The sequence below is a fragment of the Hipposideros armiger genome, unplaced genomic scaffold (assembly GCF_001890085.2).
Source record: "Hipposideros armiger isolate ML-2016 unplaced genomic scaffold, ASM189008v1 scaffold_714, whole genome shotgun sequence".
Lineage (NCBI taxonomy): Eukaryota > Metazoa > Chordata > Mammalia > Chiroptera > Hipposideridae > Hipposideros > Hipposideros armiger.
In genome coordinates this window covers 580,788-606,630 of record NW_017732064.1, presented here as the reverse complement: position 1 = coordinate 606,630, position 25,843 = coordinate 580,788, and the positions used below count along the sequence as shown (strand labels likewise).

The 25,843-nt window shown below is 40.0% G+C and overlaps 1 protein-coding gene and 1 pseudogene across 5 annotated transcripts in view; both read left to right on the top strand.

The window, feature by feature from the left end:
- The window catches only part of SPATA18 (spermatogenesis associated 18), a 49,213-nt gene extending 23,925 nt beyond the window's left edge, over positions 1 to 25,288 (top strand). For 2 of the 5 annotated variants that reach the window (XM_019627129.1, XM_019627128.1), the window contains 7 exons: positions 1 to 251; positions 2,677 to 3,001; positions 4,475 to 4,633; positions 5,470 to 5,645; positions 9,302 to 9,425; positions 11,213 to 11,296; positions 24,172 to 25,288. In XM_019627129.1, the coding sequence (XP_019482674.1) occupies positions 1 to 251; positions 2,677 to 3,001; positions 4,475 to 4,633; positions 5,470 to 5,645; positions 9,302 to 9,425; positions 11,213 to 11,296; positions 24,172 to 24,252 (1,200 nt within the window). In that variant the 3' untranslated portion in view covers positions 24,253 to 25,288. Of the gene's footprint in view, positions 252 to 2,676; positions 3,002 to 4,474; positions 4,634 to 5,469; positions 5,646 to 7,053; positions 8,133 to 9,301; positions 9,426 to 11,212; positions 11,297 to 14,118; positions 14,165 to 14,451; positions 15,913 to 24,119 lie in introns of those variants that run through there. The other 3 variants (XM_019627130.1, XM_019627131.1, XM_019627132.1) reach the window with 3 other exon arrangements.
- Positions 18,034 to 20,436, top strand: LOC109373368 (protein FAM136A pseudogene; annotated as a pseudogene).
- Positions 25,289 to 25,843: the final 555 nt, after the last annotated feature.

Sequence of the window (25,843 nt, the reverse complement as noted above, 5' to 3'; positions counted from 1 at the left end):
CCTAGGAGCCCAGATCAGAGAAGCTGGGAGCCTAGAAGCTCGGAGCATAGAAGCTTGGAGCCTAGAAGCTCGGAGCATAGAAACTTGGAGCCTAGAAGCTCGGAGCAGAGGAGATCTGAGCAGCAGGGCATCCACAAGAGCAGCTCAGATAAGCAGAACGCAGAAGAGATACGTAATTATGAGAAACAGGTCCAAACGCTGAAGGACGAGATCGCTGCTCTGTGTGCTGAAAAATCTGCTCTCCAAGGAAGGTCTGAGACGTTCTCACTTACATTTTTATTTAAGTTCCTTTTGTTAGTGATAAAAGCCTGGCTTGGAAAACAAAGTAAAAAGATATACTTGAACCCAAACCCCAACAATATGGGAAGCTTTGAATTGTAAAGGGTTTTTTCTAACTGCACCCTTCCAGGGTGAGAAAACATTTCCTGGATTGCCAGTACTTGGGCACTAATTGATTTGGAGCTGACGATGAGGCTTAAGGAATGCAAGTGAGACATATGAGAAAGGATAATTCTTTGGCTTGAAACCCGATTTGTGTGGGGCTATAATGCAAGAGGTGGTACCTGTGTTGAAAGAATGTTCCATGACATGAGGGTCTCTGAGGCCTAAGAGTCCTTCCCTCCAGGGATGACCAGCTGTGGTTCTACTGTAGGGCAGGGGTGTCAAACTGGTGGCCCACGGGCCACATGCAGCCCTCGAGGTAATTTTTTGTGGCCCACGATGCTCTGAAATAAAATGAAAATAGAAAAAATTGTTATGAAGAAAATAGCGCTTAGGGGAGATCGAGGCAATACCGTACACACAATTCCCTCGTTAACCCTTTAACTACTGAAGACAAGTATACAAAAAATTACCTCGAGGGTCACATGCGGCCCGCGGGCCGCCAGTTTGGCACCCCTGCCATAGGGTATTTCCTTTTTATAGCTCCCTTTATTTGATGGCTGTGTAGGTAAGTGTTCTTGTGAAATTCCTTTCTACTGATGGACTGAACGTTAAGACAGGTTATTCAGTTAGTGTTAAGCAAGCACCAAGTAGGATGTTTCTCAGAGTCACTGCATTTTCCTTGTTCTAACCCCCGGCCCCTTGTTCTAACCCTCCTTATCCCCCCCATGCCCTATCAAAGCCACCCCCCGTCCCCATTTCCCTAAATGTCACCTTAGTCTTTCGTTTTGGGGAATCACTCCGCCAGTGTTGTGCTGGTACTGCCTTGTTCTGGCTCCTAAGAATGGATTCTGTGCATTTTTGCCTAACTCCGAATTTAGTGACATCAATCACATTGATAGCTTGAAATTGGCCATGGATGGAGTATTTGTTGCACCGTGGAATTGGCAAATGCTATAAATGAGGTCTTCCCCTCGCCTCCCACTTAGAGTTCATGTTGCACTACCTTTTGCCCCATAGTTTCTTCTGCAAAACTTCCCTTTTGGGGGGCCCATTTCCTTTGGGCCAGCTAGTCTGATCATTTAGGTTGTACTTGGTAGTCACATATGTTTCTTTCTTTCTTTTTTTTTAAAAGATGTTATTGGGGAATTCGGGAGGGGAACAGTGCTGGGGAATCTGGGGAAGGGGAACAGACAAGTTGCTGTCCTTTTGTTCTTCAGTCTAGTTGTGGAGGATGTCGCTTCACTGGCCCATGTTGGTATTATCGTTGCGCTCTTCTCGGGTGAGGCAGATGGGTCGCCGGCCTCTGGACGGCTTCTCACAGAGGCTCTTGGCAGCTCATGCCGGCTGCCAGCCACTCACGCTGGCGCGGCCACACACGCAGCCCACTGCAGCAGGGGCTGCAGCCTATGCCATCGCTGGTGATTCTCGGCAGCCCAGCTTCAGGTTGAGCTGCTGTTCACCATCTTAGCTGTAGAGGGCACAGCATCACTGGCCCTCATATGGGATCCGAACCGGGGCCCTGCTGCTCAGAGCTGGCATCCCAAGCCAGCTGTTAACCAACGCGCCACTTGGGCTGCCTGGTAGTCACATATATTTCACTGATATGGTGCGTTGCAATCTCAATCCACATGATTAGCTTACCTGATCTTCGAACCTCCATCCCCGACTCAAAATAGAGCAAAAATTATGTGGGTGAAACTGAGGCTCTGGAGAGAAATGATTGCAGACGCTTCCACTGCTGTGACGTGGTGAAGCTGGGACTGCGACATAGACCTTCTTTCTCATTGTTCAGTGTTCATCTCATTTTATACCATAAGCTCATGTGGTGTAAGCTTTTGTACCATAATGCTTACGAAGGTGTTGGGGTATGAAATACTGAAAATCTGACCTCTTCTTTAACTCTGGCTCCTGCTAGCTGTGCACCTCTAGGACAGCCAATTAACTCTTCTGAGGTTCAAGTTCCTCATCTGTAAAATGGGCAACAATCAACGTAGGCCACACAGGGCTGCTTAAAGGATAAGTCGAGGTGCTCAATGAGTGAAAGTGCTTTATCAATTCTAATTCATCATGCACATAAATATCATGTCTCCTTTCATGGTTGTGGTCCCATTTGAGGCCCCCTGGAGTCGCAGTGCCTCTGATAGGCCTAGTGAGCAGGTCATGGAGGCAGCTGCTTTCCCCGCTTTCAGGGGCTTATGGCTCCTTAGTATCATTTGCAGTTTATGTGGGGAGAAGAAGCAGAGTCCAGAAAGTGATCAGGGCGCTTCCCTGCTGATTTTTGCTTACCAACAGGTCCACCAGGAACCGGTCTCCTAGCCCTGTCCCTCGTAGCCGCAGCCGTAGCCGCAGCCGCAGCCGCAGCCGCAGCCGCAGCCGCAGCCAGAGCCGCAGCCGCAGCCCCAGACACAGCCGGTCAGGCAGCCCCTCCACCGCAATGGTGAAGATCAGGACCCCTTCTCCGAATCGCGCCCGACTGTCCAGTGTGGCGCGCAAGGCTGCCCTCCTGTCTCGGTTCAACAATGCCTATTCCCAGGCCCGCCTGGATGCCCAGTCCCTGTTACGGCGCTGCATCAACGAAGCTGAGACCGTGCAGCAGATCATTTACATCGCCACAGTGGTATGTGACACTCCAGCTGCGCTCCAGAGGTCCTTTGGGTGCAGCGGAGGCACAAGTTTTGGTTAACAGTACAGCTTAAAAGGACTGGTAGAGCCTGAGGTCTGGCAAGAGGGTGGGATTTCCCTCCCTCTCTCCCTCCCTCCCTTCCTCCCTTTCTTCCTTCCCTCCATTGCAAGTGTTTAGGGTGAACCATTTTCCACAATCAATAACTATTCATATATATTAATATTGACACTTACCAGACATTTGTTGAAGTATTCATAGCTCTAGGACTATCTCAAATGGGTACATACTAAGTTGATTTGTACTGAATCGTCTAAATGGGCACAGGTATACCAGTGGATATATTACTGCTAGTGGCTATCATTTGATTGTTTTCCTTCCAATCTTAGAAAAATCTGAAGGCTGTCATTGTGTTAACTCTTCCGTTTTTTTAACTAAGAATAGTTACTAAAGCTGCCAACATATCAGCTACTTGAGCATGGCAGATTAAAAAGTGCTCATATATAATCCTAAATCCCAAAGCAAATGCATTTGTTCCTTGAGTACCATATTGAGATACTGAGTTCATTATGAGGACAGTTAAATGTTAGAAAAACAAAACAGTACATTGGTGTGGGAGCAGAATTATCAGAATCTACTGAACTTGATGCTGTATTTATTCATTTATGTCAGAGGTCAGCAAATGAGGACCTGTGGGCCATACCTGTCCCTGGCCTGTATTTCTAAGAGAAATACCACCTGAGAGTTAAGAGTATAAGAACGGTTTTATATTTTAAAGGGTAGTAAAAAAAAAAAAAGTGAGAAAGACACTATGTGACCCGCCTCCCCCCCCAAAGCCTAAAATATATACTACCTGGTTCTTTACAGAAAAAGTTTGCACACTCCTGGTTTATATAATTAAGAATCACTTTCTGACTTGGTTAAAGTTCTACGAGCACAGAGGCCATGTGTTTCATGTATACCTAAATTTTCCCACTGCCGACTATATAACAGGCATTTCATACGTAATTCTTGAATTAATTATATGCCAGATAACATGCCAGACACCTGATGTGTGTCTATGTACTGCATAAGCCCTAGACTGATAATTTTCTCTCATTTCTTGCCCAGTAATATGGTATTACTGTGGGATCATAGCAACAACTAGCACCTTTTCAGTATTTATGTAACCATAGATGATTTATTTCCTCGAACTTCTGTACCGCTTCCTGCTTCTTGCGCTCAGGATTACCAGAACGATGGTCCAGTGTCTTGAAATTAATGAACGTAGATAGTCATATATGTATTCATTTCAAAATTGAGATGTGTCTGTTCTCCCAGGTTAAAAATAGTTTTGACCAACTGTGTTTAGTTATTAGAAGATCCATGTGATGTTGAATTTTTGATGGGCATCCTTTCTTCATTTCTTGCTCTGGGAATCTTTGCCCCCCTCCTCTCACCAAATACATTTGTTGGAATTTTTATGTGCAGGAGGCATTCCATGTAGCTAAAATAGCATTCAGACATTTCAAGACCCGTGTGAGGAAATCATTGACATCGTCTTATGGGAGGTCGAATGACTTTGAGGATGCTGTCTCGGATTATATTATTTGTCATCTTGATCTGTATGATTCCCAAAGCAGTGTAAACGTAAGTGTTGGGTCTCTTACTGGGGCTGGTTTGCTGCTGCTGTTGAATATTAATAACTCAGAAATCCATTCATTGCTTAGTATTGCTTCTCTGTAATAGAAGAGCAGAAATGAGCACCATCCAATTTACTTTGTAGAACCAGTTATTATTGGCTGTTTCTTTCTTAGACATTTTATGGGGAAAAGTATTCTGAATTTTATAGTTCTATTCTTTCAATAGGCTCTGAAGACTGGAAGACAGAATATCATGGTACTTAAGAGAAATGATTCTGGGAAAGATAGGTGCGGATTTGCGTCCTGGCTGTGCCACTTACTAGCTGTGTGACCGTGCACATTTACTTAACCTCTCTGTGCTTCAGTTTTGTAATCTACATGAGAGCAGCAATGGTCATGACTCCATAGAGTTCTTGAGAGGATTAAATGAAAGAAAGAGGGTAATTTGCTTAGCACAAGGCTTGGCACAGGGTAGACCCTCAATAAAAGCAAGCCATTATTATTATTATTATTAATTATTATTATTATTATTATAGATTATGAACAAGTGAGAGTTCTGTGTTGGCATATCACATGACTTGCCCAGATAAGGAAAGAATAAATAAAAGCTACTAAGGTTTTTTTTGAGACTCTCTTGAGGCCTTTAGTATGTCATTTGTGCTCTGTCATCTCTCCTCCTTCCTTATCACAGTGAGGCTTTCTCCTTTTAGCACATGTACTCCTTCTTTACTTGTTTATATTCACATGCTCTTTTCCCACCTCCCATCAAGCCATAATGTCCTTAGGATTGTCAGTTTCATGTCACAGGTTGGTAACAAGGTGTGCCATCTTATTGTTTTTCAGGATGTGATCCGAGCCATGAATGTCAACCCCAAGATTTCATTCCCTCCGGAAGTTGACTTTTGCCTCCTCAGTAACTTCATCCAAGAGATATGCTGCATTGCCTTTGCAATGCAGACTCTAGAACCACCCTTAGATATTGCATTTGGAGCTGATGGAGAAATTTTTAATGATTCCATGTAAGAGGCATAGTACAAGCTAAGGGATTCTCTATAAATAAGTGACCCTGTCTCTATTCCCTGGGAACAATTTAGGGAAAAGAACTCTGGGTGGGGAAAGCAGCAGACACTACCTGATTTCCGGGCCCCACCATGTGCTTCCCTGTACTATTGGGCAGGGCCCTCTCCTGGGGTCATTTTCTTCCTCAGTCAAATGTGATTCAGGAGGGATAATATGATTTCCATTTAACATATTGGTCTTGGGGAGAGCTAATGAATACCTGGAGCCTCTCTGGAACTTTTTAAAAGAAAGGTGCTATATAAATACAAGTGTGTATTACTTTTTATTGTTTAAAAAATTCATTTCTTCTTGAGGTATCATTGACATATAATATCATATTAGTTTTAGGTATACAACATAATGATGTGATAGTTTTATATATTATGACATTGATGACCACGGTAAGTCTAGTTAACATCTGTCACCATACATAGCAACAAAAACTTTTTTCTTGTGATGAGAACTTTTAAAATCTACTCTCTTAGCAACTTTCAATATGAAATACAGTATTATTAACTATAGTCATTATTGCTGCACATTGCATCCCTATGACTTATTTACTTTATAGCTGAAAGTTTGTACCTTTTGACCTCCTTAACCAATTTCACCCATCCCCCATGCCTCTGGCAACCACCAATCTGTTCTCTGTTTTTATGACCTTGGTTTTTGTTCGTTTGTTTTTTAGATTTCACATATAAGTGAGATTATATGGTATTTATCTTTCTCTGTTTTATAACTCTTAGTATAATAACCTCTAGGTCCATCCATGTTGTCACAAATGGCAAGATTTCATTATTTTTTATGGCTAAATAATTTTCCATTTTATATATATGTATATATATATATATATATCACATCTTCTTTATTCATTCATCCATCTTAGGTTGTTTCCATATCTTGGTTGTTGTAAATAATGCTGCAATGAATATAGGGGTGCATATATCTTTTTGAATTAGAATTCTGGGTTTCTTTGGATAAATACCCAGAAGTGGAGTTGCTGGGTCATAAGGTAGTTCTATTTTTAATTTTTCGAGGAACCTTCATAATGTTTTCCATAGTGGCTGCACCAATTTACATTCCCACCAACAGTGTACAAGGGTTTCCTTTTTCCCACTTCCTCATCAATACATATTATTTCCTGTCTTTTTGATAATAGCCATTTTAACAGGTGTGAGGTTGTGGCTTTGATTTACATTTCACTGATGGTTAGTATGTTGAGCACCTCTTCATGTACCTGTTGGCCAACTGTATGCCTTCTTTGGAAAAAATGTCAATTCAGATTCTCTGCCCATTTTTTAATCAGATTGTTTTTGTTTTTTTTTGTTTTGTTTTGTCTTTCCTTTTGTTGGTTTTTATTGCATTATTTAGGACAGGTTTTTGAAAATGTGGTATCTGGGTCACCTGCATCAGAATTCCTCAAGATATTTGTTAGACGTGCAGATTCCTGGATCACATCCCGTGACATTTTATGCAGTGGGCCTGGGGTCGGGCGGAGGAATCTGTAATTTAACAAGCACCCAGATATTCCTTATGCACACTAACATTTGAAAATCTCTGCTCTAGACTCTTTCATCTAGGAACAGTAGATTTCTACCAACTTTTACATGGTAAATGTTCCCTTTATAAATTAGAAGAAGTAAATTAGGTTAGACCATTTTACTCAAATTTTGTGAGATATTATGATATAGTTGGAGATTTTCCTGGAGGAGGCCAAGCTAATGGTTAAGGATAGAGGCTCTGGGGTCAAGCTGCCTGGGTTCCAATCCTGGCTCCACCACTAAGTAGCTGTACAATCTTGGGCAGCTAAATTTTTACTTAATTTTTCTGTTCCTTAGTTTCTTCTCTGTCAAATGGGGGCAATAATAATAATAATACCTATTTCCTAAAGCTATAGAAATTTCGTTGAGATCATTCAGATAAAGTACTTAAGGACGCTGCTTAGCATGTATTGTGCTCAGGAAATGTTAGTTCTGGGTCTTTGTTCAGGTTGTAGAGTTACGGGTTGGTGGCAGCCCCATATCCTTACCAGCTTGTAGATGATGGAGACCATAAAGCTTTCTTTTGCTTATAAAAACACAACGATGGCATTTCCAATTGCCTTATAGCATGTCCTAGAGTCTTGCCATCTCCCAGCTTCTAGTTTCTTTCAGATGGCTGCTCCCAGCGTGCGTCCCCTCGCGGAAGAGCTGAGTATTAGAGCATTACACTGCAGTTGGATCTGTTTGATTCTCTTACAGAACATAATATCTGCATCCCTCTTTTTAAATTCCTTTTTCCTTAGAGGAATTATGGTCTCACTCGGAAATACTCACCCATTTTACTTTTGGAATCTGCACACTTCCCAGCCCTCTGGCACGCCTCCTGCTCACATGCCTTTAATCAGAGGGAACGTGCAGCCTCGTGGGGCTCTCTGTGGCCTGGGCTCCTGGTCGGCTGTGGAGTGGAAACTGCAGTTCCTAGTAATGATCACATTTGGTGCTGCTGCTAGGACTTCACAAAACAAGTCTAATCCTTTTTTTTTTATTTTGGCAGCCTTTCACACATTTAAAAGCAATTACTCTAATTCTCCTCTTTCTGACCTCATGGCTTCAGACCTCATGGCTTCAGGTTTTTTTCCATATGAACGGGGTTTGAGACTTCTTGACAAATGAATGGGTGGGTTTCCTTGGCCTGTCCTCCATGCTCTTCTGAGCATTCCTTCTTAAGAAAGTGTCCACACTGAGTGGAGTCCCTGGTTTGAAATGACCAGCCTAGGGAGACTAACATGCTTTCCATTCTTATTCTCTGTTAATTCAGCTAATTTGTAATAGTTTTTTCTTTTTTTCCAGCCATATAACACTGTTCACTCATTTTGAGTTCAACTGAAATCTGTTATTATATTTTACTTTTGCTGTGATTAAAGCCATTTATCACTTTTATCTGTGCAGTTAAATGCTTTTTAAACTCAATTGCAGAGCTCCATATCTACAGTACAATGTATCTACAGTACATTGGATCTTATTAGATTCAGCTTATTGTTTCAACAGGTTAAGCTATTTTTTGATACTGTCATGTGGTTTTTTCCTACCCACTCCCCACCTTTGAACTATTTTTCTATATTTTATGCAAATCATTGCTGAATATGCTGATTTATCACAGGATTGAGAGAGAGAGAGAGAGCTCTTTGCGCCTTCATTCATGTTCTCATTGACCCATTAATTACCCCACGTTGGATATGATCATTGAACCAGTTTCCAACCCCCCTACTTAAGTTAATCACCCACTTATACTGCTCTTATTTTGTCTGCAAATGTAGCATGAAGAATCTTGTAGGAAGCCTATTGGACTTCACATGGCCTCTAGCATTTCCCTGACTTGCAACTCTTGTTATCTGGGAGGAGAAGGGCCAGATTAGTCTGACGTGACTTGTTCTCAGTGAGTTCCTGTTGGGTCCTTGTTATTACTGGTTCCTATTTAAGAGCCTACAACCAACTTTTTAATAACAGAATCAGGCTCCATGTTTATCTAGATCTGAGCTTAACCGAAATGGAAATTTACACTGATGTCCCCCCCCCGCCCAGTTATGCCACATAATTGCTTAACTTCTCTTTCTCCTTATTTTGTGTGTTTAAAATAGGTACCGGCGCAGCTATGACTCCGATTTCACTGCTCCCTTGGTCTTCTATCATGTGTGGCCTGCTCTCATAGAGAATGACACTGTCATCATGAAGGGAGAAGCTGTCACCAAGAGAGGGGCTTTTGTACGGATGCCTTGCATAGTGACAATTCATCCCAAGTGTTTGATTCACAAGTTCGAGAACATTTATAAACCCAGAGATTCTATAAAAGAAGTTCATAAAGAATTGTTTGATAAGATTTCATACAAAGGAGAGGAAAGGGACTAGCAGGGAAAGAACAAATTCTTCTCTTTGATGCATTCATGATTTTTCATCATTTCCTGGCAGTAATTTCTTTGCCTGTTGCTTTGTTTATTTATAAGATGGAACTAGTCATATTTACCTCCTCCATCTTAGAAATATTATGCTATTATAAGCATAAAGCCCTGTTAAGTCATCTTATTGGAGGCCTTCTGTAACTCTAAGCATTTGAAAGTAATTAACTTTCAGGAAACAGTTGCCAAATTTTTACTGACAATTCTCCATTTTGGGAAACAATGAATGTGCCCTGTTGTTCTCTCCTTGGTATGATGTGTAGAGAGGGGAAGGATGGGGAAAAAGAGGGCCGAGGAGTGGGGGAGAGAGGCGCCCATCAGTTTTGGAAGGGTGCTTCCTGTATACATTGGTTGTAAAACATGTTAAATAATGGGGCAGCCTTCAAAATAGTCTTAGGTATGCAAGTGTGTGAGCATGTGTTGTGGTGGGGATTGGGTATTGGAACTGGTGGCCACAAGTGCTTGCATATTCCATATAGTGAACATTATGGAGTTTTGACCCTGCCATTCCTAGTGTTAAGTAAATTCTGAAGTGAAGCTCCTCAGTGCAGAGTAAAGCCACCATCTGGTGGTCTCAGTTCCTATTCTCTTTGATCTAGAGAACAGGGGACATGTATCATGGCAGCTTTTCACCCCTATAGTGGAGAAGGGGTGTAGTGTATTTTAAAAGAATTTGCAGCTTAAGGAGCCTGCAGCAGCTAACTGTATCTCAATGAAATATTTTGTGCTATGGAAGTTGAACCCATAGAAATTGGGTTGTGTTGATCTGACAACTACACATTGTCTGCAATGAATAAGCTCATAAAACATGCTTCTTGCCCTGACAATAATCACCCTCTGTTAAGCAATGCTTATTGCAGACTGTCTGCAGTGCAATCTGGAAGGGAGGGAGAGGGAATAGCGACTGTTCTTATGTTCTACATCAAATAGCAATTGCCTTTTCATTTCCATCTCTCTCATCAAGCATATCACCCACATTTGCCCAAGCTTAAATTCCTGAAACAAAATGAGAATACCCTAAAAGGAAGAACTTGGAAAATGAAAGGGTTGAATGAAGGGAAGTTTTTAAAAAGGATTTTACTATAGTGAATACAGTTTTCTTTTTAGTCATTAATTTAGTTGGAGAGTAGATGGGCAGCAGTGGTGATTCACTCACTCATTCATTAATTCATTTCATCCAACAATAGTTATTTATTCAATAGTTATTTATGACCCAAGCACTGCGTTTAGGGGCTGAGGATCCAGCAATGAACAAAACAGACAAACCCCTGCCCACGGGGAGCTTACATTCTCCAACACTTGCAAACTTAACATAATTCCTAACAATTTATTCATAAAAACAAAATTCTACTAGCACCAAGAGTTTGAATATCCTCAAGTTCACTGTAATGGGATTTCTTTTTTGGAAATACTCTAAAGGTATTGTCAAATACTGGGCAACTCTAGGAAATGAAAGGAGTGTACCTCATGCTGATGAGCAGTAATGGGCAAGTGTAATCATATCAGCAGAGCCTCTCGGCCTGTGGGATATGCATACTGTTTTAAGCCATGTGTGCTTTCACGGACAATTGACTGTTTCTTTCTCTCTCTTCTTAGTGGAATTCGGTACGGTCCATAACTCGATGTCGAAGCAGAAGTTTAAGTCCCATCTGCCTCCGTAGCCATATTGGTTTAAGCACGGTACATATCTAATCATTTTTACACAAACTCATCCTACAGTTGACATTTTTTTCTTCACCAGTCGCCTATAAAAGAGGTGATTATAAGTCTATAGGTAGAAAGAGAACCTGTTGGAATCATCCAAAACTGATTTTTGTACTATCTTGGGAGAAGGAATTTATCATTCTAGAAAGAAGGAAGTCGAGGCAGTTTTTTTCTGACTTAGTTGAAAGACTAATAGACTTTACTTATTTCATGGTTTTATGAATAAAAATGGGGTATTAGGTATCAGTCTTCTGAACAGAGAATGGGACACCTTGGTCAGCTGACCTCGGCACAGGTCCCAGCTTCTTCTGGATCTTACTGTATGATTTGGAGAAATTGCTCAAATGCTCTGGGTTTTGATATTGTATAAAGGGCATTGCAGGGATTAACTTTCCTCCCAAGTTCAAAGTTGGAAGAATAAGATTATTCTTTTTGCTTAGAAGGATTACTAATAGTCTGTCAAATAAAAAAATAATAGTAAAAGTATCTCTGAAAATTAAAAATATTATTGATGATTCACCACTGTTCGTTTACTCAAAACATAATATTTAATCAATGCCTTTTGAATACAGGGCTGGACCAAGATATGTGGACACCAGATAGGCTAACAAAGTACTGTTCCTTCCAATAAAAAATTTAAAATATTTGTTCAATCTTGTTTTAGGGAGACTGATGGAGAAGGACAGCCACATCTGGCAATGCTCCACTTCTCTGAAATTATCTTTAGCAATGCAGCTCTAACCTCAAACTTCTAAACCCCCTCAGCAAAACAAAAACAAAACCCCCTGCAGTTAATAAGGCTTTTCTTATTGAGTTTAGTGAACATCTGTTGGTACTCTAGCATGCACCTTTATCAAACTTTTTTTTTCTTTCCTGTATCTGATGAACACTAGATTTACGGGGGATCAGGACACAAAAATGATTAAAACATGGTCTCTTTCCTGAATGGGTTTCAATATAGGAAATTCAATATGATGTAAGCAAAGTAACTGAGTGTGGTATATGATACAGTCTCTAAAAGAGGCACAAAGAAGCCCAGAGGAGGCAGAGATTCCTTCTGGATTTGGTAGTGAGGAAGGGGTTCAGTTTGATCTGGCAGAATTTCAATGAGCTGGGAAATTGAGGAGGAAAATCCAGATAAAGGAAATGGCCTGACAATGGAAAAATTCATGTATCTGACACAGTTATTTTGCTTTTAGAGATTTTAATATAACTTACTTGTCTTTATTCATAAATAAGCATTTGCAGTAGGTAAAAGCAAAAGGATAGGGCATTTAGTGGACTGATGAATAAAAAGGAAATCTCGAGAGTTTTATACTGGAAGATCACAATTCTCATTCTAAGAGGAAATGGCATGTCAGAAGAAAGAGCAATTTAGACCCTATTGTGCTTACAACCATGGAGAATTTCACCTCTGGATGCGCCCTGGAAGGCTATCAGTGGGCGCTGTCCCTCTGTCATAAACCCCTCCACGTGTCTGAACCACCTCCTCTCTCCCACTTTGTTCTTAGGGAGAACAAAGTAATCTAAGCTTTAGATGAGAATAAGATATATTCTCAAAGGTGAAACTGCTACCAAAATTCTGTCCCTTCCCACAATCCTCCTCTTACAACAAGACTGGTACACCTGCCAAACGAAAGACAAATATTTTTGGTTAGTCTGTTTTTTTGGTGCATTTGAGGTCTTGCATCCCGAACAGCTTCCATCTTTGTTAGTGTCTGTTTATCTGAAGTGTTTGAGAGCTCCGAGCAAGAATGATGCCTGTAGTCAGTTATTTCTGAGCCGTAACAGGTTTCTAGATACAGGTGGTTGGCTTTCGCTAAGTGAAAGCAAAGGTGAGGTTTGAACAATGACTCTTTTCTGGCTTCCCAGTGACCCCCTTTAATAAGCCAGCATTTTGGACACATGAGATAATTCATATAAAGGATCTATCAGACAGTATTTGATCATTTTAGCTTTAATTAGTTAATAATAGTAATAGTTTTCTGGAAAGCTTTTAATTCAGTATGGCCACTGAGCATCCAATCTCAAAGTCTTTAGCAGTCATTAAACAACAATAACAGGGCTGGCCAAGTGGAGCGTTGGTTAAGAGCTGGCTTGGGACGCCAGCTCTGAGCAGCAGGGCCCCGGTTCGGATCCCACATGAGGGCCAATGACGCTGTGCCCTCTACAGCTAAGATGGTGAACAACAGCTTGACCTGAACAACAGTTGGGCTGCTGTGAGTTGCTGGCGATGGCATAGGCTGTAGCCCCTGCTGCAGTGGGCTGCCGTGGGCTGCCATGGGCTACCGTGTGTAGCCAGCAGCCAGCGTGAGCGGCCAGCAGCCACCGTGAGAGGCCGTCCAGAGGCCGGTGACCGATCTGCCTCACCCGGGAAGAGCGCAATGATAATACCAACATGGGCCAGTGAAGCGACGTCCTCCACAACTAGACTGAAGAACAAAAAGACAGCAACTTGTTTGATCCCCTTCCCCGATTCCCCAACGCTGTTCCCCTCCCCAAATTCCCCAATAAAATCTAAACAAAAACAAAAACAAAACAACAATAACAAAAGTAACAAAAACTAGGCCACTGAACCCAGATTGTAATTAATATAATTTAAACTAAATTAAGTGCCCATTTACTTCAGGAAGTTAAAGAGGAATCACAGTGGTCAACCTTGGTGGGGGGAAAAAAGCATAGTTCTAAAGCGTCTCAGAACAACTAGTTAGCTGGTTTTTAGGAAACAAGTGCCAAAAGGATTCACCTATCGAGTTCCATCTATGGTGTGACTCACATTACACGTTTATATTTTCCAGATATCTCAAAGTCGAAGTCCTTCTCCAGTAAGATATGAATTGCCAAGTAAGTGGGCCGATTTAGATGGAACAATTTTCTGCATTTTAATGCCCTTTTTAGTACTCAGCATTGTGAAGCAAAATGAATGTTTTGCTTTCTAGGGAACAGCTTTTACCTTTCATTTCTGGGTGGATGGTACCTAAGCAGGTGCCCTGAGTGACATAGGAGGAGCTTAAAATGGAGAGATTTTATTGATGTAAACCTAGATTAACTACCCTGCTTTCATTTAGGTTCTCCCCCAAGAAGTTCTAAGAGAGTGACCATAGTAATGAACTGTTGATTTTTCTCCTTAGGGTTTTAAAGCCACCAGACATGTTCCTTTGCCACCACACATCTGCAACAGCCAAGCTCCTCAGCGCCTCCACCTGCCTGCAGTGTCTGCCTCAGACCTCGCTTAAGATACTGTGAAAAGGCAATTCTGTGTACCACTCCACAAATATAGAGTTAAATGTTTTGGCTTAACGCATTTGTAACTTCAGATATACTGCATTTTATTTCATGTTATAGTTACAAATTCCATTAATTTGATAAAAACTCTTGCCTAGGTGTTTAGGATCATATTCATTTGAAGCAGAGTCTATTATGAAGGTTCAGGATTTTCATCCTGAAGTACTAGGCTCTTTAATAGGAACTACATGAACAAAAAAGGAAAACCATTACCATACTGAGTCCAAAAGACAGGAGGAGTCGTTTTAGTTTACAAATTGATCATAAGTATTATAATTGTTTGAAAACAATATTGCTGTTTTCATTTTCTTTTAAGGTTTGGAAGGCAGCCCTAATCTCAGGTTGGGAAACTCCTAGCAGTTGCATTGACTTCAGGCTAAATGTAGATGGTGATGATTTAAGAGACTATATAGTTATTGGTTTGCTTTTCTTTTTCTACTTTGAGTACCCAGTTTGGTTTAACTGAGTGCTGTATGTCAAAGCTACTTAAGATAATTTTCTTGCTTAATAAATGCAGAGCAATGATTTGGATAGAAGCCAGCTTTGAGATAAATGTTAATTACCTAGTGTTTATCTCCTGGGAATGTTTCACATGGTTTTAATGTATGTGTTATATAGAAAAGCTACATGGGAGCAGATCCAAGATGGTGGAGTACATCAATGCTGTGCTTGCTTCATTCCGTGAGAACATCAAAATTACACCTAAAATATAGAACAGTCAACCTGGAGAATCATCTGAAGTCTAGTTAAACAGAAGTTGTGTAACTAAGGATATAAAGGAGAAGCCATGTAGAGACTGGTAGGAGGGGCAGAGACATGAAACAGCCTGGCCCCAAACCTCCTTGGGGTGGTCGAACACTGGGAGGGATATCTCGGCCACAGAGGTTCCACCTGGAGGACTAAGGGACCCCAGCCCCATACCAGGCTCCCCAGCCCAGAGTACTGGTGCCGGGAAAAGAGCCCTGACAACACGGGCTGGGAAAAACGGGGGATTCTGACCGTCTGGGATGAAAGTCTGTGGGAAACCCAGAGGTCCTCTTAAAAGGCCCATGCACAGACTCACTTGCTTGCAGGCACTCAATCTGGGCTCTGGTGGAGGCACAGTGACTCCAGGGGCATCAGTGATATACAGGGAAAGACTGAATTGTGTGGCTCCTGGGTGAGGACTGGAGGGATAATTGCCATTTCCCTTGTGTGGGGTCTTCTTCCCAAGCAGCTAGCAGGCAGCTTCTTTTCTGTGTTGAGCCCTCCCCCATGCCTATGGCCAAATCTGAATCTGAATTGGTCTGGTGATCTCTGTTGCTCCACCCTGGTGACTCACTGAGACCCTGCCACACCAAACTCCCTACCACATGAGGCTTTATCAGTGGCTGAACCTTAGGGAAGCGAGCAGCTGGACACAGGCCTCAGAGTGTCCTGGCTTTTTCCAGAGCGACCCCATACTTGGTACTGTTGGCAGCCACCCTCAGTTTGCAGGGTGGCCTCTCCCACACACCTCCAGGTCCAGCACAGGTCACAACTCATCATGGATCACTTTGTAGCTGCTCCCAGAAAGTACCCTGCTGGTCATAGGGAGTGGCTGATCCCACTTCTGGGTGTTTATCTGAATAAACCAAAAAAGTTACTTTGAAGGAACACGTGCATCCATGTATTTATTATAGTATTGTTCATAATGGCCAAGATGTGGAGGCAGCCTGGGTGTCTGTTGATAGATGGAAGGTGTCAACAAATTCAAATTGATTAGTAGTAAAATGTCAAAATTGAAGAATATTACCATTTTATAAACCTACTAAAAATAGCAAGAACCTTTTTGTAATTGGAGCACAGGAAGGAAAGGAGACAGACAATGTGACAGAAAAACATTTGAAGAAATAAAGGCTAAAATATTTCCAAATATGATGGAAAATATCAAACACGTCCTAAAGCTCAAAGATAACTGAGAAGGTTGAATAGAAAATACGCCGTATACAACCATATCATAGTCAAATTCCTGAAAACCAATAATAAAGAAGAAAATCTCAAAAGTACGTAGACAAAAAAGGGGCAGATTTTATGGAGAAGAACAACGTAACAGGAAAGGCTGAATTCCAATCCAAGCACTGCATCCAGAAAACAATGGAATGATGTTTTTGTTTTTTTTTTTAAGATTTTTATTGGGGAATTGGGGGGATGGGAACAGTGCTGGGGAATTGGGGGAAGGGGAACAGACAAGTTGCTGTCGTTTTGTTCTTCAATCTAGTCGTGGAGGATGTTGCTTCACTGGCCCAAGTTGGCACCATCATTGCGCTCTTCCTGGCCGAGGCAGATCAGTCGCCGGCTTCTGGATGGCTGCTCATTGCGGCTGCTGGCCGCTTATGCTGGCTGTTGGCTACATACGGTATCCCATGGCAATCCACTGCAGCAGGGGCTGCAGCCCACGCTGTTACCGGTGACTCAAGGCAGCCCAGCTCCAGGTTGAGCTGTTGTTCAGCATCTTAGCTGTGGAGGGCAGTGTCACTGGCCCTCATATGTGGGATCTGAACCGGGCCCTCTGGCATCCCAAGCCAGTTCTTAACCATTGTGCCACTTGGCCGGCCTGAGGAATGATGTTTTTAAAGTGCTGAAAGGAAACGCTCTTGACCTAGAATTCTATGTCTAGTTAAAGTATCCTTGAAAAAGGAAAAGAAAATGAAGGCCGTGTTTTATTGGTCAAAGAAAGCATTGATCAAAGAAGAAATCACAAGGGAAATGGGAACTTATTTTGAAATGAATGGTAAGGAACACATATATAAAAATTTGTGGGTATAGATAAAACTACATTTAAAAGGAAATTTATAGCATTGAAAGCTTTCTGAGAAAAGAAGAAAAGTTTAAATTAATGGTGTACCTACCACCTTACAAAGCTTGAAAATGAAAATTAAAGTAGAAAACAAGAAGAAATAAAAAGTAGAAGTCTATGAATTAGTGAATCGAGAAATAGAGAAAATTATTGAAGCCAAAATTTGATTCTTGGAAAAATATAATAAAATCGATAATCCTTTGATCAAGAAATAAAAGGGTTGTAATACAAATGACCAATATCAAGAATTGCACAGGGGATATCACTAGAGGCTTTAAAATGATGATTAAAAAAATAATCAATTGAACACTTAGAAAAATGGGTCAATTCCTTGTATGAGAAAACATACCTAAACTGACCCAGTAAGAAACACATTTGAATGGCTTTATATTTGTTAAAGAAAGTGAATTTGAAATAAAAAGCCTTCCCAGAAAAACATGGACAGGTAACTTCACAAGTTAACTCTACCAAATATTTAAGGGAAAAATGAAGAAATGATATTAATCATATATATTTCAGAAAATAGAAGAGGAAGGTTATTTAGCAGCTCATTTCTTGAAGGCAGCATAACCCTGATATCAAAACCTGAAAAAGACATTACAAGAAAAGGGAATTGCAGACCAATATCCCTCATGATCACAGGAACAAATATCATTGATAAAATATTCACAAAACAAAGAACAATATTTGAAAATAATAATATGGCCTGACCAAATGTGAGTCATCCTAGGAATGCAAGGTTGGTGTAACATTAAAAAATCATTCAACATAAATTGTCACAATCAGATTAAAATTGAAAATGGACATGATAATGTTAAAAGATGGACAAAAGTTATAGGACAAAATTCAATACCTATTCATGACAAAACATCTCAGCTAATTAGGAGTAGAACGAAGCTTCCTCAACCTGATAGAAACAGCTCTGAAATACCTTCAGGTGATTATTATACTTGATGAGATATTGAACATGTTTACCGTAGAGTTGTGAGCAAGGCAGTGAAACATCTTAGTATGTTTCCTCACATTTTTCTGGACATTTCAAGCCAGTAAAATAAGGCAAGTAAGAAAGATTATATAGGAAGAAATAAAATGGCCTTTATGGGGACCCGTGCATGGAGTCCATGTTGGCCCCAGAGTGGCTGGGTGCAGTGAGGGGGCACCATGGCAGAGCTGCAGCAGCTTCGGGTGTAGGAGGCAGTGGACTCCATGGTGAAGAGTCTACAGAGAGAGAGAGAACATCCAGAAGATGCAGGGCCTCATGTTCCCATGCAGCGCTGGCTGCTGTGAAGACAGCCAAGTGACCATGCTGTCGGTGCACCAGTGCACTGAGCAACGCAATGCGCCTCTGGCTGAAGCCCAGGCCCTGGTGAACAGCGAGCTGGAGAAGTGCCAGCACCGCCTGGCCTGGTGCACCATGCATTGCAACAACAAAGGTAAAGATTCAATAGATGCCGGGAGTAAAGAGCTTCAGGTGACGTGGCAGCTGGAGAGTTGTGTGACTAAGTGTGTGGATGACCACATGAACCTCATTCTAACCATGACCTAGAACATGAAGGAGTCTCTCTCATCCATCCACTCAGAAACAGAAGTCTTTGTCATTGGCCATCAGGGCTGAAGGCAGGAATCTATTTAAGAAGAATGAGAATTTCGGCCTTTAAAGCAAATTATGAGTGAAAAAATTAAGGATGGCAGCAAATTTAAGGCATATGTCACTTGCCTGTAGACACTGGTTCTTTTATGTTTTAATCGTAGAAAATGAAATGGAAAAAAACGGTTTAGAATTTGGGTCAGAGAGTTTTTGAGAGCCTCAATTTCTTGTGGCAAGTGCTTATCCTGGCAGTAGCCATCTCCCTTGTACCAACTCAGAGCATCAGGTACCAGATTCTTCTTAGTCCACAGGTACCAACAGGCTGACAGGTTCCTCTAACCTGCCAATGATCTGCTGGAGTGTGAGGAGAGGTGTTTCTGTTTGTTGCCAACCTCCTGTTTACCAGAAGCATCACCACACCGTTTTCCACAAGCTGTAAAACAAAGTACGTGAGGTCATTAATTTAAAGGGGAAGAAAGGTTTCTGGGTCTTTTGTTTTGTTTGGTTTTGTCTGACATACAAGGGCATGAAGTTGATTTAAGATGTGGAGTTGGGAGAAGTAGTTTAGATAAGAACTTTGAAATGTTCCTTTGGATAACCATTTCTGGCCATTAGACGTGGGTGTACATTTCTTAAAATTCTCACACATCATGTCTTTCAGCCTGGAGGTCTCAAAAACACGAGAGGTGATGTCACGCTGGGTATGGGAAGCAGACCTTCCCTTTCACTGGCTGCCATGATGGGCCCCGAGGCTGTTCGCAGCACAGAGACAGGACAATCTTGCAGTGACATTCTTCCTTGAAGGGAGAAAGGATTTTGATTGTGCTATATTATACCAGTACCCAGGAAAGAACAGTGAAAGGAACTGTTGGCTACTTAATGAGTTATAAAGTACCAAATTTGAAAAAATCCTGGTTTTCAGGAATGAAATCTATATATCCAGCATTGTTTACTTAGCCCCCTGAAATAACATAGCCCTACTGAGACAATCCCTTGGCAACAAGGAAGGTCAAAGGAGAAAAAGTCAGCAGCTCAGGGTGAGCTGTGGCTCCTTTAGAGCAAAAGAGGGGCAGCCCCCGATTACCAAATACTACTTTTGCTTGGGGCCTTTGCACACGTAGTGTTCCTGCTCCAGCTCTGGCACTTGACTGTTTTGGTAAGGACCTTGTTGTCTTTTTACCAGTTTATTACTTGAAGTGATAATATAACCTGTCTGCTGTTTCAGGACTGTGATATATTTTTCTAGTGGTCTTGTTTTTAAAAATAAATAGGTTTAATTTTTTCTCCAAAAATAAATTAATAAATACATAGCCTTTATGTGACCTTTACATAATTGCATAGATAAACTACATTTATTAGTCCTGCAAGAGCTAATAAATGAACCTAACCAGGTAATACAATATAAGGTAAGTATACCAAAATCAATTGTGTTTTTATATATTAGGAAAAATATAGTTTTTATGTACTAGGAAAAATGGAAAAATAATTTAAAGTTAATATTAAATTTTATATTAATAATATTATTATTTAAAATGTCTGTTACCCCAATAAATTTAATAAAAATTAAAATAAAAGAATAGAAAAAAATGCCGTAAAAATAAAAATACTTAGAAATAAATCTGCCAAAATCTATAAAAGATATTCTTGACATAGATTAAAGAAGAAATAAAGAAATGGAAAGATAAACTATGTTCATAGATTGGAAGATTCCATATTGCTAAAATAGGTATTTTCCCCAAATTAATCTGTAGATTAACCATACCTCAATCATGACCCCAGAAGCCTTCTTTCGATAAATTGACAAGTGATTCTAAAATGAACATCTAATTGCAAAGACCTTAGAGTAGCAAAAACAATTTGGAAAAGAAGAAAAATGTTGGACAACTTATACAACCTAATTTCAAGAATTACTACTATACAGCTTTAGTAATCAAGGCAGTGTGGTACTGGCTTTTATGGACAAGCAGTGATCAGAAATAAAACCACACATAAATTGTCAATTGATTCTTTGAGGTGCCAAATTAATCCAAGTTAATTAGTGAAAGGATCGTCTTTTCACTAAGGATGCTGGAACAACTAGATAACTATTATAGAAAGAAAACAAATCTCTATCCATACTTTCCGACAAACACAGGTCTATGGATCAAATGTAAAGTTAAAACTATTAGCTTTGAGAAAAATACAGAGATGAATTATTTTTGTAATCTTAGAATAGGCAAAATTTTTAAAGAAGAAAATAAATTAGATTTCGAAACTTTAAAAAACTTCAGTTCATCAAAATGTACCATTAAGAAAATACATAGCACAGCCCCAGGCTGGGAGAAAAAGGAAGTTGAACTTGTACATGATCATGCATATAGGAAGTACAATGAAAATAATATTCCATTTATAGTATAACATATAAAATACTTGAATTCCAGGCATAAACTTCTAATGAAAAAATAAAAGGAAAAAATAACTGGAAAGTTATACTTTATACTTGGTGGTATAGATAATAATAATAAAGATGACAACACTTCCTAACAGTAAAGATATTTTAATGTAAGACTATTTTTTCTCAGGATATTTTAAATAACATTATAAAATGGAATTTCCAAGCCAAGGAAAACATGCCTTTGTTTTTAGTTTATTGACTATTTGTTTTCCTATTTATTTGTTTATTTCAGTAACAGTTGACATTCAATATAATTTTGTATTATAACAGTTTCAGGTGTACAGCATAGTGGTTAGATATTGATATAATTTATGCAGTGACCCACCCTCCTCCCCCTATTAGTCTATTATTAGTTGTGCATTATTTATCAGTTTGAATTGGGGCAATCAGGCATTCTGTAATTGGTCTTTGATTTGCTAGCGGATATTCAAACGAACCTTCAAAAAAAGGTTAAAAACAGTGGAATAAAAATTAGGCCACAAGCAGCCTCAAATACCATAACAGGAAACATAATCGTAAAAAATGTCCTGAAAATGTATGCCTTAGCGGCAGATAAAACACATGCCCGGTTACTGTTGAAGTTGCATTTTGTGACACTGGGAAGCCTAGCATACACAATGCCTCAGTTGTTTTAGGCTTACTGAGGGCTAAACACCGTAAACAGATGCATAGGAAATGTGTGCAGAAAAATGGAAAGAAAACCCTATACAAATGGCCAGACTGATCACGGATATGGCATCGAGACTGGTGCTCCAGAATGCCGTGAAACTGGTTACTCCCCAATCACAGAAGCAATGGCAAAAGGTACCCACCAGGAACATGGTGAATGAGGAATGAACACCAAGGAAACAAGGAACATAGCTGTTGATGCAACAACGATGTTATGAATAGTGTTTTCTAATATTGCAGTATACTGATCAAAACATATGAATGCCTGTTTGTACACCATTAGAGGGATTTCACACCTTCGACCAGGCCTCCTAACAAGAATAGGGTCATCTTCTTATGGTTTGAAGAAGAAGTCCCCTGGTCTGAATGAAGGCCTGGGAAGAAATGATTTAATGGAATGATGAAATATTCATATCATACATAAAAAGTGGAAAATCCACAAAAAATTGGAATTACTGTTTATGAAAGCATTCTTGTCATGTACATCTTGTGTGTTATCTTCCATATATTGCACATATTCTCATAGCCAAAACTATGTGAGAGTTGTACTGCATAGTCATTGTTTTTAAAATCTGCCAGACATTTGTCCACTTTTGGCCTAGCATCTTTATCCCAGTAGTCAAGAGTTTCCATAACAATAACTATAATCCTGGGACCATAATCTGAAAAATACTCTTCATCTATAGTAAAATAGTGTGTCATGTAGAAATCGTCACTTGCCAAATTTTAAAGGTCTAAAAATTCCTACACTTGGAAACAGCCCTATATACTTCTTAGGAGGTACAAAATGTATAGAAGCACTGCCAAAAACTTGGACTCAGTGCTTGTGAGAAAAGGGGCAAAATAGTCTCCTGGAGCAGCAGAAATAGTCTTTATTGTTGTTGTAATCCATTTCTGAAAACTCAGATAAACACAATAGCAAAAGTTGGATTCTTTCCTTCTGAAATGATAGATTAGAAAGACAGTAAGTAGGTACTTTTACCACTAGATGGCAAGCTTACATAGTTATTAAGGTGAAATTATTACTAGTTCATAGCTTTTTAGGTTCAAATGTAAATGGAATTTAAAAGCATAAAAATCTAACAGTAGTCTTAGTGTGTTGTAATGTAAGGGATTCATCCCAAGAAAGTTGTCAAACTTATTACTGATTTATCCTTGATTTTTTAGCTATACTCTTCCATTATTTCTTTCTAATGTTTTATATATTCTCTTTAAATTTATTATTTCACTTGATGTAAGGATTTTGCTCAGAATGTCTAATGATGTCTATGTTTAATAATTGTATTATGTTTATATGATCTATGCTTCTTAGTGTTGGTAAATTCATTTTTATATTTTTTCACGCAGAATTATAAGGAGAAAAATATGATGAAATACTCAAGTATTGGCAAAATCATTGTACAGACAAATGTTTTGATGCTGCCAAAAATGAACTGTCAGTAGGGTGGTTATTCATGCACTGATTAACTTAATGTAAACTCAGTTGAAGGATTTAAGTGACAAATTTAAGGTGGCTTGCAAAATGTATGAAAATCAAGGATCAGCTGTAATAATACTGGTACAGTTGTCACAAATTGATGTGAATATACTACCAAGTAAAAGAATGGGGAGATAGATCTTTTCTGGCCATTCTAGATTGAATATACTGGTGAAATTGCATGGCAAAAGGAGCAAGCTTTCTTTCTTTCTTAACATATGTACTGAATAGTGAAATCGATTTTTATGTTCACAGGCCTTATTCAAAAAGCAGGTAAATACAAAGTATACTGTAATTTTTTTAAAGTAGCTTTTTTATTTAAGGTAATCATTTTTCTAGGTGATAGATTTTAAGGTTCAAAATAGAACATTTGAAAATACAGAAGAGTTATATTTGGGAACCAGGCTTTCAAATGCTTTTCTGTTTTATAAATGGATATTAATAGATTTCACATTTTTAGGGTACATAACGATTTTTTCTTTTCTCATTTATGTCTTTTGCTTTTCCTAAGTTCTGTGTCTCTTACAGATCTGCTTTCCTAATTGAGGAAATGAAATTTCCAATATCATTTTGCTCATAGGACCCAGCAAAAGACTGGGCCCATGCCCACCAAGGTCTGAAGGGAATCCAGCACTGCCCACAAGCAACTTCTGAGATTTGAGACACCTGGGATTTGCACTTGAGCTCTGGGTACCCTTGACCTTGGCCACCGGGCCTCTGTGCGTATGCTCAGTCACATCAATGGTGACTCCTGCACCACTTCTTGGTTAAAGCCATTCTGGGCTGAGAGAGTCCGAACTGCCTGACTGCCCTGCTGGAATATTGTGGCGAGAGGCAGTTGGCTACTTTGGAGTCTACTGTTGGTTGGGCTCAGGAGACTGAAAAGCCTATGAACTGCAGAGGAGGTTCCAAAGCCCTTAGGCTTTGACCTGAAGAAGATTTTTGGCTTTGTGGTTTGGAAGGGTGTGTTGCCTTTGGGCTTCTTAAACAGCTCACAGAGCAATGTTGTTGGCAGGATGCCTAAGGCTGGAGCCAGATACCACATCCAAGACAAAGATCTCAGAAAAATCCACAAAGCTGCCTGCCAGGGGGAACGCATCAGGCTTCTCTCGCTCTGTCCAGAGAGCTTGAATGACAGAGACCGGAGGAAGCGGTGAGAGGGCCTGTGAGGCCAGGGCCACAGGCGGGCCGGGAGGAGGCGGAGGACCTGGGAGAAGGGCTCACCTGCCCAGGCTCATCCGGGCGGAGTCTAGCCCTGCTGTCACCCATGGCGCTGGGCTGCCTTCCCTCCGCAGTGGGGACCCTACCTGGGGTCCAGTGCCCAGGCCGACTCCGGGAGCAGCAGAAACGAAACCTCAAGGACCCATCACTCATCATTCCCCTTCTAGAGCACTTGACTTACAAGTTTAAAACATTTAACTAAATATCAATAATAGAAATGAAAATAAATATACACAGCATTTTATTTTTGATGTTCACAATTTTAGACCATAATGTTAAATACTATAGAAAAGTGCATAATGAGAAAAATAATTCCCAAAATAGGTTAACTTGTGGGCTAAAAATTTCTTCAAATAATATCCGTTATCCATTTTGTATCAGTGTACACTTACGTATGTGTGGTCTTTGTTGAGGGACCTTAGAAGAGAACCTAGAAATGGGAAGGTGGCTGTTATCTTGAATAAGCAGACTCATTTTCTCAAAATGTGTGCTCTTCCTATATTTATCAATTTACATAAGGCAATTAAAATATGGTTTTACAGTTTTTGAATTGCATGTGCTCTCTCTTTTATTGTTGTGATGAAATTAAGAAATATTTTGTATGGTGGACAAAGATTTGCCCTTCTTCATGTCAACATGTACTGTAAATTTTCACAAATTATTTTTTTACTAATTGCAGAAAAGATAGATACATGATTGGAACACAACAGAAAATGCCCAAACACCCGAATATATGAAAGACTTTAGAACTTGATACTGGTGACATTTCACGTTAGTAGAAAAGATGAATTACTCATGAATGATGGAGAAATACCTGTTAGTATTTGGAGAAAATTAGTGAGATTTTTATATCACAGAAATAAGTTCCAGATGGACTATAGATTAAAAATGTGAAATATACAAAATGAGGAAAGTATCAGAAGAAAACACAAATGCCTATTTTTACATTTTTGTTGTTGACACAGACTTCGAAAGTAAGAGTTATGGAAGTTGGTTGGGCAATGTAAAAAATCAGAACCCTCTGTATATCA